This window comes from Falco peregrinus, chromosome 3, assembly GCF_023634155.1.
Source record: "Falco peregrinus isolate bFalPer1 chromosome 3, bFalPer1.pri, whole genome shotgun sequence".
In the NCBI taxonomy this organism is placed as follows: Eukaryota; Metazoa; Chordata; class Aves; order Falconiformes; family Falconidae; genus Falco; species Falco peregrinus.
The window spans coordinates 37,751,587-37,771,239 of record NC_073723.1 but is presented as its reverse complement, the minus strand read 5'-3'; the positions used below and the strand labels follow the sequence as shown (position 1 = coordinate 37,771,239).

General features: G+C 45.1%; 1 protein-coding gene across 1 annotated transcript in view; it reads right to left on the bottom strand.

Annotated features, from left to right (window-relative positions):
- Positions 1-15,268: 15,268 nt before the first annotated feature.
- The window catches only part of TPD52 (tumor protein D52), a 127,951-nt gene continuing 123,566 nt past the window's right edge, over positions 15,269-19,653 (bottom strand). Inside the window, exon 7 of the mRNA XM_055798482.1 lies at positions 15,269-15,549. Within this exon, the coding sequence (XP_055654457.1) occupies positions 15,396-15,549 (154 nt within the window). The 3' untranslated portion in view covers positions 15,269-15,395. The remainder of the gene's footprint in view (positions 15,550-19,653) is intronic.

Sequence of the window (19,653 nt, the reverse complement as noted above, 5' to 3'; positions counted from 1 at the left end):
AAGTGCTGAAAAGTGCAAAAAAATGGCACGTTGCAGAGCTGGCAGGAGCATGGGGCATGCCACCACCACAGAGCTACATTTCAGAAGGTCGTACCACAAGGTCACTCACGTAAAGAGAGAAAAATATCCAAATTAAAATTGTTTAGTGAATTTGTCCTTGTAAAAACATTTTTGTTTAGCAGCCTGTGCACCTGCAGAGCTGCTGAGGAGCTTTCTATGCCCTGGCCAGTACAATAGGTCCCAGCACAACACCAATGTGGAAGATGAAGCTGGAATAGCTTCAGGAGAATTAGACTTTTCTAGCATTTCAAATGAGATTTCTAGAGTGTCTACGCCATGTCCATCATTCAGAAATAAGCTGTGTGAGATCAAAACAATGAAAAATCATGAAATCTGATAACTGAATTGAAAAAGTTGCTTGGTTTCGTTGTTGTTGGTTTGTTTTTCCCAAGTAGGTTTTCATACCTATTTTAGAGCAATTTTGATGGTGCTTTCTGAGGAGACCTAGGTGTACAAGGTGGCATCTGCAGTTTGGTGCTCCATGACCAGTGTTTATGTGTGATGGAAACAGCTCCTCTGAGCCAGAGCAGTCCCACAGGCATCACGAGCAGCAGGGCTTTGGGGACAAACTCCTCCTCCACATGAGGGCAAAGTGATCACCTCAGCCATGGAAATACCCGCAGACATCAGAGCAGCTTTGACTGAAGGAAGATTGCTCAGGAGTGTCTGTGCCAGGCCTCAGAGAGGTGGGAGGTCTAGGTAAAGAGGACATCAAATTCAATATGTTGTGACCTCTTTTTTTCCCCCTCATTATTTTTTTCTTCAGGAAGATGAGATGCCCATTCTCCTCCACCAGTCAGCTCAGGCAAAGTAATTTTTCAGCCCAGTCACTGCTCCTACCTAGGTTAAACACAGATAGGCCTTGATAAATGCCTTGGAGGATGCAGTGCTCTTGAAGCCCACCCAGAGGAACGGTGGAGTTAGATGAATGTCATGGATGAAGCTCAGTTTTAGCCAACCGGAGCTGGTTGATGCAGCACATAGGATGAGGCCCAGGCGCCTCATCTGAGATCAGGTCCCCTGTTTGGGGTGGATGACTGAGACAAGGACAGCTGTACTGGGTCAGACCAGTACTGCCCAGCTTCCAACTGTTGGCAGATCTGCCTCAGCCAGCAGCAGCCTCTGTGCATTTAGCAACCCTTGACAGCTTTGCTCTCCTTCAGTTTCTGGAGTCTGCCCTTCAATTTGTGCATGTTTTCAGCCTCCCCAGCATCCTGCAGCAAGGAGCCAACTACACATCACCTGGAGAAGGGTTTTGCTTCTGCTCACTCTGAACTTGCTGCTTGCTGGCTTTATTGGATGCCCCTATTCCTTGCACTGGAAGAACCATCACTCCCTACCATAAAGCAATGTTACAGACCTCTATCAGTCACACCTGCCCTCAGCCATCTCGTTTTCTCAGCACCAGAAGGAAACAAACCAATTGCATCTCAACCTTAATGCTCATATACCCGGGAAAACTGAGCAGGTAGGAGAGCTGCATACGTTTGTGTAGGGTTGGAATAAGCATTTGCTAAGTATTTGCTTAACATACAAATGCCTTTCATATTTCGAGATAGACAAATCAAGCCTGTGCTCCAAGGAAGGGATCAGATGATGTCTTCCCCCCAGCAGAGATTTTCCAAGATTTTAACCTGGATTCATCTGCATATTCTAAGCACATGGATTGACAGGGAGGGGAGGTGGGTAACAAAGAGCTTGTGCTATTTGTGATTTGTGCTAGAGAGTACATAAAGAAAAGGACCAAGAAAAAGAATTCCTACCTCTCAAATGTCCAAGAGCTGGTCAAGACTAAATACAGTTTCTATCAACAAGAGCAGCAAACCACCAGCACATCTCATTTTCATCTGCTATACATGGGGGCCTGACATGATAGATTTAAAGGAAACCTGCATACCATTGCACCAGGATACATGTCCTCTTACAAACTGCATGCACATGCACACAGGCATAGTTGTATCATGTGCTGGCAAGTAATGGAGAAGTTTAACAAGCATACCTGAAATAGCTCACATACTTAAGAGATGCCAAACAGGCTCCTTACACCATTTCCAGAGGTTTTTTTCCCCTGCTCTCCTCATCCCCCAGCCATTCAAACAACAGTTGTTCATGTGGGCTTGCACTCTCACGCAGTCATCAATTAGAAGGCGATGACTTGAAAAACTGTCATTTGTCATTGCAAGCCAAAACGAGCAGGCCTACTCCTTCATGCCCAGCTCTGATGAGGAGCTTCCCCAGGCCTGGGCTTGCTCCAGGCTCAAGTGCTCTTGCTCCACTACCTGGTCCCTCTGATTTGTCCTCCTCCTTCTCTTCCTGCCTCATTCCATGTTCCCTGCACCCACCATTGCACAGTCTTGCCTCCCTCCCTCCTTTCCTTCTAGCCCACTCTGCCAGGCTTTTACAGGCTTTTTCTCCCCTCTTATTTGCATCTCCCCCTTGCTCCAACGGTGTTTGCTGGCAATCCATCCTCCCAGGCACTCACGACGGCTGTGATAGCTGAGCAGCAGCTACAAATACCCCAAGACAACATAACTTCTGTGTTTTGGGAGTTAAACCTGCTATTTCCCCATTGCAAAAGCACCCAAACCTGAAAGTTAGTGCGTTCACAAAGGGCTGATTGATCAACATAAAAGGGTGAGAACCAAATGTGCTTTGCAGAAGAGCCTGAGGGGTTTATAGAGATGTACCTGAGCAATGCAGAGAGGATGTCTGAGCAGTTGTATGGGATGGTCCAGCTAAGGGTGGGAAAGTTAGGTTGGAAATGGCAAAGAAAAAATGGAAAAGAGAAGCTGGACTGTCATGAAGAAGCTTCTTGGTGAAGAGATCTAAGAGACAGGACAGGGAGTGGATGCTCCTTCGCTTTAGCCATTTAAAACTGGATCTACGGTCACGCTAGATGCGGCACTGCAGAGGCACGGATGCCCTGGGGGACAGTCCCCTGCAAGCCAGATGGCCTTGATTCCCTGCAGTGGGACTTGTGCCGGGGAACCTCTTCTCCCATGAGCACACAGTGTCCTGTCCACCTCCAGGGTGGCCCTCACAAAAACCCCAGGTGACAATAAGGCCCCGAAGCAACCGCATTCCCCTGGGAGGGGGCTTCCTCTGTGCTGTCTGGGGGCCACAGCATATGGCAGTCACTGGGTTTGGCCTTGCAGTTCAATTAAATTTAAAAAAAAAAAATAAAAATGAAAGAAAAAAGCTGTAGCCCCCTTCTGGGGGGGTGAGGAGGTGGACGGTCTCCCCAGTAGCTGCCTAATCACTCACAGGGTGACGGCCCTGCTCCTGTCAGCACAAACTAGCAATTACGATTAATGGGCTGTGGCAATCGGATCCCGGCACTAACAGAGACAGCAGGTCCTGCCATTTGCATGCAGTAAATAATTCAGGCTGTCAGCTGTTCGGATGCGAATCGGTAATGTTGCGGTTAAACACTGGCCACATGGCTAATTTGAGGTGTTCCCACCAGCCCCCGTACCGGGGAGAATTGGCTCTGTGCTGGGGCAGGGGCACAGCTGTGCCACCGGCACAGCCCCAGCAGGCCCCGCGCCACCCTGGCCAGACCCTGCCTGTCAGCCTGTGCTCAGCTAATGACATGTCCTTCTGGTAGCAAAAAGCCAGGAAAAGCCCAACACCTTCTCATTTAGCTTAAGTTTCAAGGGACCACGAAGTTGAGAAGATGGGGAATGCTGGATGCCAGCGAGCAAGCTCCAGTGATTAAACCTACCTGTGCTTGCAGCCATGGCCAAGTGTTCCACAGGGATAAAATGCATGGCCGGACTCAAAATTGGAGTATCCCTATACTAAAAATGTAGCATCATATAACAACCTCAGGGTTCATCAACTAAACCTGATTTTGAAAGTCCAAAGGTAGTGTTCCAGAAGGGCCTCAGTTCAGGAGAGTACGCAGTGGGTACCTGACATGAGCATCCACAGACCACTCCGGGTGAACAAGGTGTGCACTGCCAACATCCCATTCTGCCTACCCAGCTGTGAGAGGTGTGTTTGAATGTACCCACCCTTATGCAGAAATAATTCTTTTAGCATAACCCTTTAGGGTGGAAAGACTTAACTATCCTAAGCTGAATTACTGCTTTTCAGCGGCACAGCATGAAGAATAACAAACATGGGGCAGAAGGGACAGAATTATTTGGGAAGTAATGGGAAAAAAATAGCACAGGAAGTTGTCTACCCGTGCATCGATCCAGTTCTTCATCCCTTGTTTCCCATGAAGAGAAGGGACAGTGAGAGATCTGGCACAAGCACAACACCAGACTCGGAAGGACCAAGCTGTTTCTTCACTAGCACCTCAGTGTGGACAACTGTAGCTAAATCCTGTCATTTACATTCAAATCAGACTTGCTGTATTCAGCCGTGTGCCCGCATTCACTGGCCTGGTGCGCAGACTGAGAGGGGCTGCGTTTCACGTTAGGAGCTTGAAATGGTTCAGAGTTGTCCCATATGGCTCAGTGCCCCAGAAGCACCTTGCTAAGCATCATCCCCCCAGCAAATGTATTGGGCTGCAGTACTGGCAGATTTCTTGGGAGTACTTGGCTTTTTCAAATATGCATGTCTTTTAGTAGAAAGAAAGCATCTGATTAAGAAATATAAATAGTGACAGGCATTCTTCTGAGGAAATGAAAAGAAAAAATGTTGATCGATCCTCACACTTTTAGAGTTTGAAATTAAAAATGAAAAGAAGGGGGGTGGCAAATAGTAATATTCTGTATAAGCACAGTAGCATAATCATGGTAGGAAAATCATGGTAATGAATAGCAAAACGTAAGTTTAAAGGCACGAGGTCACTTTGCTGAACAAGTACCTACCTCTGAACATGCGTACGGGCAGATCAAGGTGCCTGTGTCAGCCCAGTCTTTTCAGCACTGAGCTCACATCTGTCTGAAAATGTCTGGGCATGTTCCATTCATCCCGCCTGTATTTAGGACAAGTAATTAAGAGAGTGTGATTGTCAAGAAGGTCAAGCTATTTCAGATCTACAAAGACTTAAAATCCATTCAAGTGCTCAAACGTATGCACTGAATAGTCCCACTGTGGCCAAAGGGCCATGAAGCAGCATGGAAATCAGGCAGCAGTATGGGTTTTCGCACATCAGAGCCATATTTTTATCCTCATTGAGGCCCAAGGTAGTTATGCATATATACACCAGCAGTAAAACAACAGAGTGATCCTTTATGACAGCATGACCATAATCTAACTTGACAAATGCAGTTGTCAGCATCCCTTAAAGTAAATTATAACTACGCCCCCTTGGCTAAATCCTGAGCCCTTTCAAATAACAAAACAAACGGCTCTCTCCCAAGAGTTGTGTTCTCTGCATTGTATTTTCTGACATGCTTTCCCACCATCAACCTTTCATCCTGCTGAACTAATTTCCATTGTAAGTGGCGGAAGGCAGGGAGGATAACTCCTGCTAACTGCACACTGGTGAAGTGCAAAACTGCCCAGAGGAAGGGCAGCAGAGGGGGCACATCCCTGGCAGGGACGGCCACCAAGTCCTGTGTCAAGGAGCTCAAATAGGGTAACATGTACATATAACTGTGCTTTTGTATAAATAGCGATAAACTGGGGCTAACAAGTGGCAAAAGGTCCTCCCCAGCTGCCCATCTTCAGAGCTCACAGGGTGCTACTGTGGTTTGCATCAGGTGCTTAGCTGCAGCTCTTCCAGCCTGGCGCTCCCACTGCTACCATCAAACAAGGCATCCAAAATAAGGTCAGAGACGTTGCAACTGGCCCTTTTACAGGAGGGACTCGGCTGAGCTCAGGGTCCTACCACAGCGTTGAAGGGAGACACAAGCAAGGTGCTGCCAGAGGCACTGCTGCAGATAGCTAGCCGCATACTTTTATCTTTCTGTGTAAATTGAAGAAAAAATGCCTTTTACATCCGATTTTCTCCACCCAGTACCCACACACAGTTGTATTCTATACTGTACGCTACAGACCTCTCTGGGTTGCACAAGGGACCATGCTTTTGATCTGCCCAGGTCCATGCACCTGAGACTCAATTCTGCTCCAGGAAGACCTTCTGCCCTTTCAAAACCACTCAATAAAGGTGGAACTATAATGACACTTATTTCTCATGAAGACAGGACCACGTGCTCTGTGTGTCCCATCTGGGCTTGGCTTTGCCCTCCAGCAGGAGTGAAACGGCAGTGATTCTTTCAGGGACACACAGGTGCTTTATCGCAGGGAGACTTCCAGTGCAAAGCTATATGCCTGCAGGGAGGGTTGATAGAGACCAAGATGAGCAGGAGTTTCATTTGTTTTCCCTTTGTTCTCTGTATTTTCTTTACCCTAATATTTTGGGTTTCACCCATAAGAACCCAACCTTTGCTTCCCTTCTGATTTGTGGGTCAGTCACAGCAATGTAGAAAGCTGTATTGACATTAGTATAACTCACAGAAAATTTAATTCCATGGCCTTGCCAGAGCCTAACCAAGGCTGACAGGGCTGTCACAGCTTGGATGGATAGGACAGTTCAAGGAAAATCATCCTCATAATTGGTGGTGGCTATTCATTAGCTGAACTCTTCTTTCTGCATCAACGTTGTTTCTCAGCCCCAGTCTGTGTGTGGTGACAGTTTTAGTGGAATATGAAGGCTTGGAGTCTTCGCTTCACTAAGAGAAGGGCTGAACCTGCCAAACCCTAACCCTGGGGTTGCATCCTGCCTCTAAGATTTGCCTGGTGGCCTCACCCACAGGCACCTTCTTGCCCCAGAGCTCAGCAGCACTATTCTGGAGATGGAGAGGCAACTGCCTTCCATTTCCTGCCCCTGTCCATGGAAGTATATCTTCCAAAACAAGCAACTAGAACGATAACTAGCCTTAAATTGTACAAACAGCAGGGTCAAAGTTGGTTGGAAACTCACTCAGGAAGGAGTTTCTGGGGTGTGAAGTAGCACAGCAGTTGTGCAAGAGCAGCGGCCTCTCCAGATGGCTCAGCAGGACCTAGGGAGGATGTGTCCATGGCCTTAGCACACTGCATCTATCTTAAGGTATCCAGTGGAAATACCTTGGAAACCATCTTAGATATAGACCTCTCCCACTCCCATGCTTCATGCGTGCAGCTTCCAGCAACAGGATAAAAAAACGGAGGGCTAACAAGTTTATCAAGTTGTGCTTTAGTCCCCACAGTACGTCGGCTGCTCCTATTGCTGCCAAGAGACATGGCAAGAGGGTTTGTCAGCCCATCCAGCTTCCGATGCGGCCAACTGCTGACGCGCGTGGAGGGAGCAACAAAAGTGCCCTGCCATGCTGCTGCCACCAGCCCCTGACCAGCTGGCCGTGGAGCACAGCTCCTGTCACAGAGGATAAGTGGGAGTCAGCTGAAATCCTTCTTCCTTGTCCCAACAGCCGAAGATAAACAAGACAGCCTGGTGTGCATGGTCACCGCTGCCTTCACCCCATGGGGTGTCTCAGGTGGACAGTACCCAGGCACAGAGAGATCTTCACCACGTCATCTAAACAGAGTCTGAAATTGAGGTCTCTGAGATAGACTGCAGCTATCTGGATGTGGCCAACTGCAGGGCTGAGCCCTAATCCAAGTCTGGAAGGATTCAGCTAGCTGGCCTGATCCTGCACATCGCCTCAGGTCTCCTTAGGTGACTCGGGATCAGCAGTGCCAGCAGACAAAAGACCCTGGGGGGCAAGCATTCACAGCTGCAAGGCAGCTTCAGCTCACTGCTGTTTTCAGAGCCTCAGCAGATAGAAAATAGCAGGTGCATTAAGCTCCAAAAGAAGAGTATAACAGGCTGTAAATTAAAACGTGCCCAGCAATCTGCGTACAGTCAAATAAGGAATGATGCATGGAAAACAGCAGAGGTTCGCATTCATCTCCGGATGATCATTCACGGGATGCACAACAATACAATCTCACACACAGAAATCAGAGAGTCTTTCTGAAATGAAAGATCTGCTCTTCCCGCCTGTACTTCTTTTTTTTTTTTTTCCCCCCAAATAAAGATTTCCAATGTGCTGAAATCGTTAATAATAATAATTGGGAAAAAAAAAAAGTCTCTGGGAAATTATTGGCATGAGCTTTCAAGGCTCTAAATTAAGGCCAGCCTAATTTTCCAATTAGGCAGCTTGATAGGCAAGATGACATGTGCAGAGTAGAAGGGCAGGCTCTAAACGGCATTTTTATGAACATTTCTCATGCCTGCAGCAGCCTTTCTATACCCAACAGCTGAGGAGTGCACTTTCCCATGCCGTCAGGGGTGAGGAGGTTACGACTCCAGCATTGTGCCCCTTGTTTTTCACACAAGAACCCGGCGCGCCACAGCTCGCTTGAAAGGGTCCAGCGCCCCGGAGAGGGGCGGGTGCCCCCAGCCCCCCTGGCGCTGCTGGCTCTCCTGCCCGCCCGGCGGCTCCCCTGCCTGCCCCCCGCCCAGCCCCGCGCCCACCGCTCCAGCGGGCACCTCCGTTTAACCCGCCATTGAGGCGGATGACCGGCAACGCTAATTGGGATTGGGGGGACCTTTTATCAGAGTCGGTAAATGAAACTTCAGCTCCCCGGTGATGCAGCGTGTGCAAAGAAGCCACAGCCCGAGGTGCAAAGGGCACGGCGGAAAGATTTCGAGCCGACGCTGCTCTTTCACAGCTCGAGCTGCCAGGCAGCCGCCCGCCTCCCTGGGCTCCTGCCCTCGCCTCCCCTGCTCGCCCGGGCGAGGGAAACCCGGGCGCCGGGGCAGCACATCGCTCCCAAGCTTGCTGAAGACTCTGCCACCCCAAATGCTGCTGTGAACTCAGTGGTGGTCTGCTGGGAGCCAACAGGAACCCAAACCAGCGTGTGAGACCCTCCCTCACAGGCAGCAAAGCCTGGCCCTCAAGGGACGATGAAACGACATGCCAGCGCCTGCTGGCAGCTACGTGATCCTGAGCAAACCACAGCAGGCCTCTTTGTGCCTCCTTCTCCGGGTCAGGCTATTTAACAGCTAGATCCGTGCTAGCCTGCAACAAGCCAGGGGAGCTCACATAAGGGCTTTGGCAGACAGGGAAGGCAGGAGTGAGCAGTGACAGGGCAGGAGAGGACATTTAAACATAAGAGTCCACGGATCACTGCTGCTCTGAAAAACCACCCTTGAAGAACAGCCCTGCCAGCTGCAAGATGCTGCTGGCAGTCAAATCGACAAAACTGTCCTTTAACTTGGTGGGGCTGGCACCGAGCTCTGAGCTGATGGACACCCTTACCACACTGCACGCAGGCCTGAACCTAAGGAAATCTAAGTCTGACTGAACCTATTCCCAGTTTGTCCATGCATGCAGCAGGAATAAAGCAGGAAGAATGATACCTTTGGTGGGAGATGGCAGTAGCCACGTGAAGTAGCCACAGTATTTCTTCCACTGCAGGGAAAGCCATGCTGAACAAACAGCAAGACAGCCTCAAGGATATGCAGAAGGTACCAGTTTCCACCTTTGCCACTTCTGGAGGTCCCTGATTTCCTGCGGTCCTTTAGCAATTGGATCCCAAAGTGAAGACCATACCCTCCTAGCTCAGGAGTTGATCACCTCCATGCCAGGGCATACAGAAGAAGCTCTAAGCTTTTACAATCTTAGAGAAATGAAAAGAAACAGTGTTCAGAGCGGCATCTGAAATAAGGTGCCAACAGATCACATAATCACAGGTCGGTTGAGGTGGGAAGAGACCTCTGGAGGTCATCTGGTCCAGCGCCCCTACTCAAGCAGGACCACCTAGAGCTGGCTGCCTAGGACTGTGTCCTGGTGGTTTTTGAATATTGCCAAGGATGGAGACTCCACAACCTCTCTGGGCAACCTGTGCCAGTGCTCGGCCACCCCCACAGTAAAAAAGTGTTTCCTGATGTTTGAGGGAGCCTCCTGTGTTTCAGTGTGTGCCCAGTGCCTCTGCTCCTGTCACTGGCCACCACTGGAGTCCTCCTTTGGGCTCTTTCTGAAGATAGGAGTGACATTTGTTTTCCTCCAGTCCTCAGGCACCTCTCTTGGTCACCATGACCAGCAAGACGCCCATACACCCATTTGCGAGGCAGGTCGGGATGTACCCTGAACTCTCTTCTCTGACGTCTCTGTACGTTTTGGTAATTGGCACATTAGATTGTGGCCTTCAACTTCATTTAGTTCTGTGTTTTATTTGTATTCAATTTAGTCATTTTGACATGAAAATGGCAACTCCTGTCCCTGGGAAGAGAAGTATTAAGCCCTTACCTTTCTCCCCCATGCTACTGGACTGAGACCGTGCAATACCACATTCCCGTATGCGTTATGTCTTATACATCAGCGAGGTTTGAGGCTGAGAAGATGAGCAAAGATTCAACTGGCTGAGCTGCTGTTTTGTGAAAGGCAGTTAACAACAGAGTTGATTCTTTCAGTAGTTCTTTGATTTCTCATACAAGACAGGAGAAAGAAAAAAAAAAAAGACCCTTTTTACTCTAAATGTCAACATTTTTCAGTAATTTAAATATGCTGCCACTTTCAGCAGTTAACCCAAAGCTGCAGAGTGACTACAGCATCCACCCCAAGGCTGCCTTGGATCGGTTAACCCATTTGAGAAGTGTCCCTCTCGGCTGCACTTGGCACCCAGCCTGCTGCAGACAGGCTGCAGCGGTAACAAACGGCCCGTGTCCTCCTCACAGCCGCCATACAGAGCCAGCGCACCAGCCTGCTCAACTTTGATTGAACAAGACACAACCCAGAAGGAAATAAGAATACTGAAGCGTATTTACTGATGTTAGTCTAATGCAGTCATACCGAGGATAATATTTATTTTGGGTTATGGCCAGCTGACAATGTAATAGCCTCATTTGGGCAGTCTAGACCCTTCATATGTGATAAACCCTTCCCCAGAATGCATAATTCCCTAAAAAATACATGCAGAGTGCATGCTGTATCTAGCAGAAATGCTCTCTAGCCAAAACAGACGACTTGAAAAGCTTTCTGAGCACGAGGGAATAATGCTGTCAGAAAAAAAGCACGAACAATCATTTGCCTGATTTATAAATGTGGCAGTATTAAGAAATGAGGAGGAACCCAAACTTTCCAGAATGCCCTAAAGAAAAGCAAAATGTGAAGTATTCTTTTCCTTAGAAATGAGCTCCGTGCCAAAGCTTTGGTGGCAAGATGCTGATTCGCTCTCAATAGGCAGGCCTGATTTCTTGAGCATTTCCCTTTTTCCCCATCTCATCACCTAAAGGCCTGGAATATGAAAGCGCAGACAAGCCCAGGGGGATTTACCAGGTCTTGTTATAGCACATCAGTCACCAAAAGAACACTGAACTATTTCCATTTTTCTTCCAGCTCCCCATCACGATCAAGCTGTTTTGCTTTCCAAGTATGTATGAACTGTTTTAATGTTCTGTTCATAAAATAAATGGTAGAATTTCAGGAAAACTTATTAAAACCTTCAAAACAGGACTCGAGTAACACAAACTAAACTAAAACCCCAGCTAAAACTCAGCTAAAACCCCAAACAGCTTGGATTCTGTATTTATTAAAGCTAACTTTGCTTACAAGCACACCTGTAAAACCAGAAAGCACTACAGACATTCAGGTGTGAGACTTGGGTGGAGTAAGAAGTGGATGTGGGGTAGGGTGAAGTTCACGGACACTTCAGTTACAGGCCTAAAAAAAGTGTCCTAGCAGAATGGGTGGAAACATTTCTCGCTTGTGTAGAAGTTAAGATTTGTAGCTGCCCACAGCTACTTGCGACTAATCACCCAGCAGCCGACCGAGTGGGGACGGCAAGACTGGGATAGTAGCCGGCCCCTCTGCTCAGGATGCTTTCCAGGCTGTTCACTGAGCACTCACCATCACATCTCCGAGCATAAATTTTACCTCATATCAAGCATGAATTACAACTACTTGAAGCGAATCTGACACATTCATCCAAATTTCAGTGGGAAATTTTAAGAGATGTGGGCATCATGCAAAGCAGTACCCGATACAGGAAGATGAGGAATTGAGTATCTGCTAATGAAGTGGGATCTGTGCTGTTTTCAGAGCTGAAAATTTTCAGAGCAGAACCACCTTCAACACTTTCAAATATCAAGACTGTTATCGGAAAAAACCTCTTCTGACAGATCAAGAAACAGCGACCTGCTAACACCAAATGTCTTCTCAGCTCCATAATAAAAAAATCAATTGTGTGAGGTTAAATCCATGTGATTTTAGTAATTATCTTTGCTCATCTGGTCAGTGCTTCAGAGTGAGACAAAAATAACAAAATTTAGAATAAAACATAGCATGATATATAGAAAAATTCCCAATTTTGGCAGTCTGATGAATGTAGTTGCAGAACTCGGCTTATACTGGCCTCAGGATTCTCAGCAAAACGACGGATTTACACTTGACTCAGTACGTTGACTCAGCAGCACTCATTTGGTTAATACTAGTAATACATGTAGTATACTTAAGTGACAGGAGTATTCCAGGTGGTGGTGCAGGCTAGGCACAGTGCCACAGGAGCTGCTGGTGTGGCTTTACCCCCGCTTTATGTTAGCAGAAATTACTGTCTTCACACGTGAGATAAGAATGACCTCCAAACAAAAAGATGCATGTGACTGCCCAAACCAAGACACATGCAAGGCCACTCAGGAATCCGAACTATGTGGACAAGGAGACTTAGAGGAATGGGTTGTACATATGCTTGTGTGCACCTGGCAGCAGAAAATGCAAAGAGAAGGAGCAAAAAGGCATGCAGTCATAAAGAAAGAGTGAACTCTGGGGGACAGGTGGCAACCAGCAGAAAAGTGTCTGCATTTTTCATTCTTCTGTATGGATGGCCCTAGAAATACCTGTTTGCATTATCAACTTCTACTCTGGTAAAAAAGTGGAGTGAAAAATGATAATAGTCTCAATAGGCACAGGACCATGCAGTTGTGCCATTGTAGTTGTTCAGTAACAAATGTTGGTTGTTCCTTACGTTGCATTAAGGACCTCTGGTCTACACATATTCTTGGCATATGCAGGTATTACAAGTATGAAACACAACCCCAACTGCACACCACAAAGACATTGCAGAATTCCCTGCTCTGTCATTGCAGTTCTGCATTTGGGAGTTGTACAGAATTGAGGAAATGTGTGGTGGGCTTAGGCTACCCCAGAGATGACTCCCTGGGACAACTCTTGTCTGAACAGCTTAGAGGTCCAATAAACAATGGCCTTGAAGGTCACCAAAGATGAGTTGGGAGAACGGCTGGTTCTCCAAAGGCCAGAAAGGCTAGCAGCAGCCTCAAGCCATTGAAGGTTCAACCACACAATATGTAAGATGATCAGTTTATGTGAACTTGCGAGTTTCCAAATAAAACATTAAGCTGGATCTGAAACAGCAACTTCTACAGTCTCTAAAAGTCACTTCTCTAAATGTTAGCCAAGGAAGAGTTGATAAAACCACTATTTGATACCCACTGTGAAATAACTCTTAGACTGCCCCCAAAACATTAATGTATGTATTTCCTCCCAAATCACTCTTATTTAGGGTTGATCAAGCATGTAGGATGAGTTACATTCAACAGACAGGATTTCTCTTTGATACTTTAAATCCCTTCCGACTTCTTAAAAAGGCCTTCTTTTCCTACTCCAGTGCTAGGATAACTCTTCACCTGGAGGCTAACACCCAATGAAATTCATGTTCAAACTCCCCCAAGATCACTGAGATGAATGAGCAAATTAAAGCAACAAAACAAACTCACATTGCTTGTTTCCGCTCTCTTGTTTGGATCCTTACTGATTTCAGAAACAGAACTTCAGTCTGCAAAACTATAACAGGATCTGCTAAAACATGCCCATTCCCTTCAGAATGATTAGGCATTATCCATGATGAGTCCTCCTCATCTTTTGGGCAAATAAATACCTTATATCAGAAATATATATCAGAAATATTCTCCTTGACAGATCATGCATGAGACGTATTTTGGAAATTACCCACAGCAGGTACCCTTAAAAGAGAAATGACAATGCTTTAGGAAAAGAATTCTAAAATGATTAAAGCTTTTGCATCCTGTTCTGAGTGATTTTTTTGGGGCCATATGAAGACTTGCAGAGTTTGGGTGGCGATCTGACCCACAGGCCAGCTACAATCTAGCAGAATTGCTCACAGTTTCTGCTCTCTGATGCCATCTCATCCAAGTATCTCTCAGATGCAGGCAAGGAAAGGGGGGTGTGAGCCATGTTAGCCTGGAGCTGGCTCCCTGGTATCCTGCTTGTTTAGGAATCCCTTATCTCCTCTTCCCTCATGTGGCTGAAACAGCAATATACTCAGTCGTGAGAGGCAGAAGCCACCATCCTTTAGTGGCTCCATCACTGCTCACATGGCCTGCTCCAGCAGAAAGATGAGGTGTCTGTGGATTTGTGTAATACACACTTAAGCCAGTGTACATTTTGCTGAGTTAGTACATACAGCGAGAAACATGTTGTCATTGCATAGTCACTACGGACAAACAAGGCAATACCACCTTAGAAAATTTCATTTTATTCCAATATCTGGGCAAAATACTTGAAGATTAATCAGGCTTTCTTTTGTAATTCAGTGGTATAAATGGCAAATTTCACTTGCCCTCAGCACACCTGCTAGGCGCTATGCAGATTGCCAAGTGACTGTGCAGAATTCAGCTGTGGGTATACTAGAAATCAAAAGAAATGGTCTCTTGATAGCAAAAGCTCTGAAAGATTTGGAAATAGCATAGCATGATTCTTTTGTTGTGCATTCAGATACCCATTAAATTTATCTTAAATACACTTACAGAAACCTAAGACCTACGCTTGGCCTACTACATTGCAATAGTTTCTTTTTGTTTATATTAACATCCAGAGAAAATTTACTAACATGCATTGGAAATGAGTGCTCCAGTCAAAGCAAAGAATTACCTCTAGTTCTTCATGCAGATACAGAGAAAAGCATGATGTATTATAACAGAGATTAAAACCAGTATCTGCAGTAAAACATTCTGCACTGCAACTTGGAAATCAGGAACCCTTGATATAGTTCTGTAGGAAACACCATACTGGAAGGAGCACAACAGCAAGCTTCGGATTTCCTCCATGGAAGTACAATGCCTTAGATCAACACCCTTTTGGGATGGGAAGCTGAACTCTGGAATTCTTTACACAAAAATATGTAAACATTCAATTAATAATACCCATGGAAGCTCAATCAACCTTTCACATTGAAATCTAAACTGAAAAAGTGAGAAAGATGAGTGAATATAAACGGAGCAAGAATCAGGTACAATGTGCTTATTCTTTTATTGATCTCGTTATTTATATAACCAGGCAGACAGACACTTTTAAATTCCTGAGGAAACATTTGTGTAATTTGCTATAGAGCACAAAGCACATTTATTTACATGAAATTCACTCCTTTTGCTTTGTTTGCTTGCTTTCTGCAAGCCCTAAAAGCACCGCATCGGCTTCCAGCAATGTTGTATCAGTTTTTGCGCCCAAGAACCTAGATGTGAGTTCAAGATCCAGCAGTCTCAGGCGTACTCGCGTTCCTCTCTGATACTTTCTGTAAAGCAAAGGGGAGAAGAAGGTAAGTTTTGTTAGGCAACGGTTTTGCACCTCCTAAGGCTGCTCTCCTGTCTGCAGACCAAAGCAGCAGCCCCACAGAAAACAACGTGCTGCAATGGAAGCCCAACACTGTTGTGATGCCTCAGCACTGGAACTGCTGGGACACACTCTGTAACACCACAGAGCCAGTCTCTGTTGATACAGTCCTGCCCATGGAAAAGCAGGCACCACCAGATCCTGCTGAGGGAACGCAGGCTCTACAGAAAAGCAGTTTACTCTATAGGAAACTGTTCGTGTCTTCCATCAAAATATTTTACTGTATCATCTGCTATCATGCACACAATGATCTGTGGGACGATATATCATTAAAGGGGATGACAAGTCATCATTAGATCACTGGTGACATTGCTATAATCAAAAAGCATAATGCCAGCTAACTATGGTTTTTATTTCCAGTTCTGGGCCTCAGGCAAGGGGACTTTTCTTGTCTTATCCCCTCCTCTGAAGAGTGGGTATCATCTGCAAGTTTTTTATTACATATAATTAAAGAGAAACCCCACAACTGCTGTGAAGAAACATTCTGCCTATGGGGTTGAGTTCTACTGTTTTACACTTTTTCTTCTTTCTTCCTTTTTCCTTTCAAGTCAGAAGATGCGCGCATTCAATGTGTTTTAAGAACAGACCCTGTGTCAAGATGTCCATGCCAGATTAGTGAAGATTTTTTAAATACTAGCATCTTTTTTACCGGAGAGCTACTGATCAAAGTCCAGAAATAAAACTGAGAAATATGCTTTTCAAAGTTCAAGCCACACTTTTTTTCCGTAGTCAAAGCATGAAGAGCTGAAAATGCATCAAGCTTGACCATCATGAGGAAAAGCAAGAGAAAGCTTGAAACATTCTCCCATTCCTGACTGGGGAAAGTGTAACAGGGAAGCCTGGTTGCATGCAATTCCATCTTGCTCACTTTCACCTTCAGCTTGGGCAGTCTTTACTGTCTGACAGTTGTTTTCTAGCATGGAGCAAAACTGAATTGGGTTTCAACTGCCTTTGGCACATCAAACCAAGATCCTTTTGGAAAACTAAACATCTTAAGAAAAGATGCTGGCCTTGCATTTATCTTTTTTTTCCGCTGTCAATTCTATTTTACATTAATTTCCTGTGGCTCTTGGTTAATCCCAGATAATATACTGTTATGTTAAAAGTGCAAAGGAAGATCATTTGATACCTCCACTCTGAACAAGTAGCTAACATAGGGTACTTCAGCCAGCAAGATTTCTGCCAATGAACATTATGACGATCTGCATGAATCAACACAGTTGAAACACCACACATTTTCTTAAAAACATAAATGTGAAGTCCTTCATCTGTCCAACATGCAAGTAACCACTGCTGCAGCAAAGAGCATGGCACAGCTACCAAAGACAGAGAACAGTTTATGTTTGGTTGTTCCTAAATAGCTGGAAAGGATCAATTCTGCCCCTTTCTCTGTGAAATACTTACATTTCAAACCAGAACAGTTTCACAACTGACGATAATTATTCACGAAAGCTAATATGCAACATTTCAGAGGAGTAAGACAAGGGCAAAACAAAATTAAAAGACAATGTGTAAGACCTTAAAAATGGACGGTACCTTCTGGGATTTGTTAGACTTATTTAAAAGAGAAAGTTCCCCAAAGGAGTCAGGACGTTTTGAGATAAGAAGGGGAATGAAGAGGAAAGCTTCTCACTGACAAATCTTAAATGAAGACACCAGTTGACTCATGATTTTAGCCATTTGGGTATATAGGAGAAATCTCCAGAAAATTCTCTAGCATGAACCAAACCTTTACCTTTCCAAGAGCTACTGGCTAGATGGGTTGCCTTTGCGTCCAACCATTAAGTTATCCTGATCCCTAACACTATCTTTGGCATAAATTCTCAGACCTTTTTGCCTTCATCAATGAGTGTGAGGAGTTCATGGGGCATGAGAAAAGACTTTTTAAAAAAAAAGAGAGAGAGAAAGAGTAGGTTTTGAGAGAAGGCAAAATAAGAGGGAGAGAAGGAAATCTGAAAGGAAGAAATGGTCTGTGGAAACAGGAAAAAGGGAGCCAGGCTGGATGGGGCTTGGAGCACCCTGGTCCAGCAGAAGGTGTCCCTGCCCATGGCAGGGGTTGGAACTAGATGATCTTTAAGGTCCCTTCCAACCCAAACCATTCTATGGTTCTATGATTCCGATACCTTATAATGAGAAAAAAAACATGCTTAAAAGATTTGAAAGAGGGGATAACTGATAAAGCAGGTGAGAAAAAGCACTGAAAAGACTGCAGGCGAACAGTGTAGAAATGAAAGAAACTATATACAAAGTAGAGCCACAGAAGAGGAAAAAAGTCACTGAAAAGTAAAGACTGCATAAAACTATTAAAGCTTGAGTCACACTAAACTCGGACCTGTGAACAACAACATTCTGTGCTGCTTTTAAGAAGATGGACATGCTTTTAACCTAATAAAAATTAATACTAAAACTAGCGGTTCTGTGACAAATATTAAAGACCATCCACGCCTCTGCCTTTTTCTTCTCTCCTTCCTCCTAGAGGAAAAGTATCTTACTGGTAACAGAAAGCAGGACGCTATTGTGAAAACTGGCTTCAGGGTCCAACACTTTTCTGCTGAAGATTGAACTGAATAAGTTTTAAATTGAATTAGAAGTCCTCTCTCTATTTGACAGCACAGAGTGGGAAAGAGATTGAGCTCCATCTTTATAACCAAAATAAAAACCATTATCATCATGCAACAGTTCCTTTTGGGCTGATGCTAGACTAGAGTGGTAGGTGTTTTGCAAGTGCATAGATGAAACCGCTATTTTTCTAATAAAACCTTTAAAGTGCTATTTAGAGCCTGGAAAATCTGAGGAAAATTTGTGAAGAAACTGTGCTTCTCATGATTAATAAATCTAATCTAATAATAAATTAATAATCTTAAGCATGACTCCTCCTGTTTTAGCATTATGAAGACTTTGCTCATTGTACAGTCTGCAGAGAACTCTGCTCAAATTTCCAGACACGACTTCAGCATACACTTGTAATGCAAAATCCAAGCAATTGTATTTTCATAGAAAGCACCACAACCTTCATTGCTGCTTCAGTTATTCTGATTCCAGATACTTTAATCGTACTTAATTATTAAAGAAGGTCTTCCAGGCACAGCATATCTGCTTACAAAGAGATCCTGAAGAACATCACTTTATGGAGCTGCCACAACTGCCAACCTGTATGGATATAAACATTTAGTTTTGTGGCAGATGTTCTGTTCAGCTAGAACACTTTACAATAAATGAGAAGTGGAAGATGTAGAAAATGTAGCAAGATGAGCACAGCATGCAGTGGTGGTCTACTCAACACCTTTAGAACAAGAGGAAATTATAGGTTGCTCTATGCATAGTAAGCATACTCTTATCCACGAAGGTATTTATCCTTTCAACAGATAAAACTATCCTATGGTTATGGCAGAAGCTTGAAGCAGGACCCAGAAACAAAGCAGGCATTTTATTATTTTCAGCAACGGTGTCCTAGGAGACACAGGACACCAATGTAAAAGGAAAGAAACCATCTACCCCATTTTGCAAAAGGACTTGCTTTATTTTTAAGTAACAATGCTGGTATTCAAGATCATCCTATCTCATGACCATCAGTAGGAACCATTAACCTTCACCCAACTCCCAAGCACTGTGTCCATTGAAGATGCACATTTTCCTCCTACTGCTTCCTATTGCCAGGGAAGAGTATTAAATTCACTTTAAAGTAGACAAAGGTAGTTTACTTTCATATATAAGTGAAAGTATAGGAATATTCTACAGAACCTAAAAAAACTATTTTGCAAGCAGAGTCAAAGCTTTCTCCACTTCTATAGAATTTATTGACAAGAGCTACCAATTTTAACCCTTTGGGAACACCAGTTTTGCATGGGAGGACTCTGTCTTACACACAGCTTCAGAGGTGGGACTCCACTGGCTGCTGTTGCTGAGATGTGACCCCATCTCAGGCCAGTGTCGGCGGAGCACCCACTGAAACACCCACCAGAAACCTCTGCCTGAACTTCAGTCAAGGATCAGTGTGCTCCAAAAA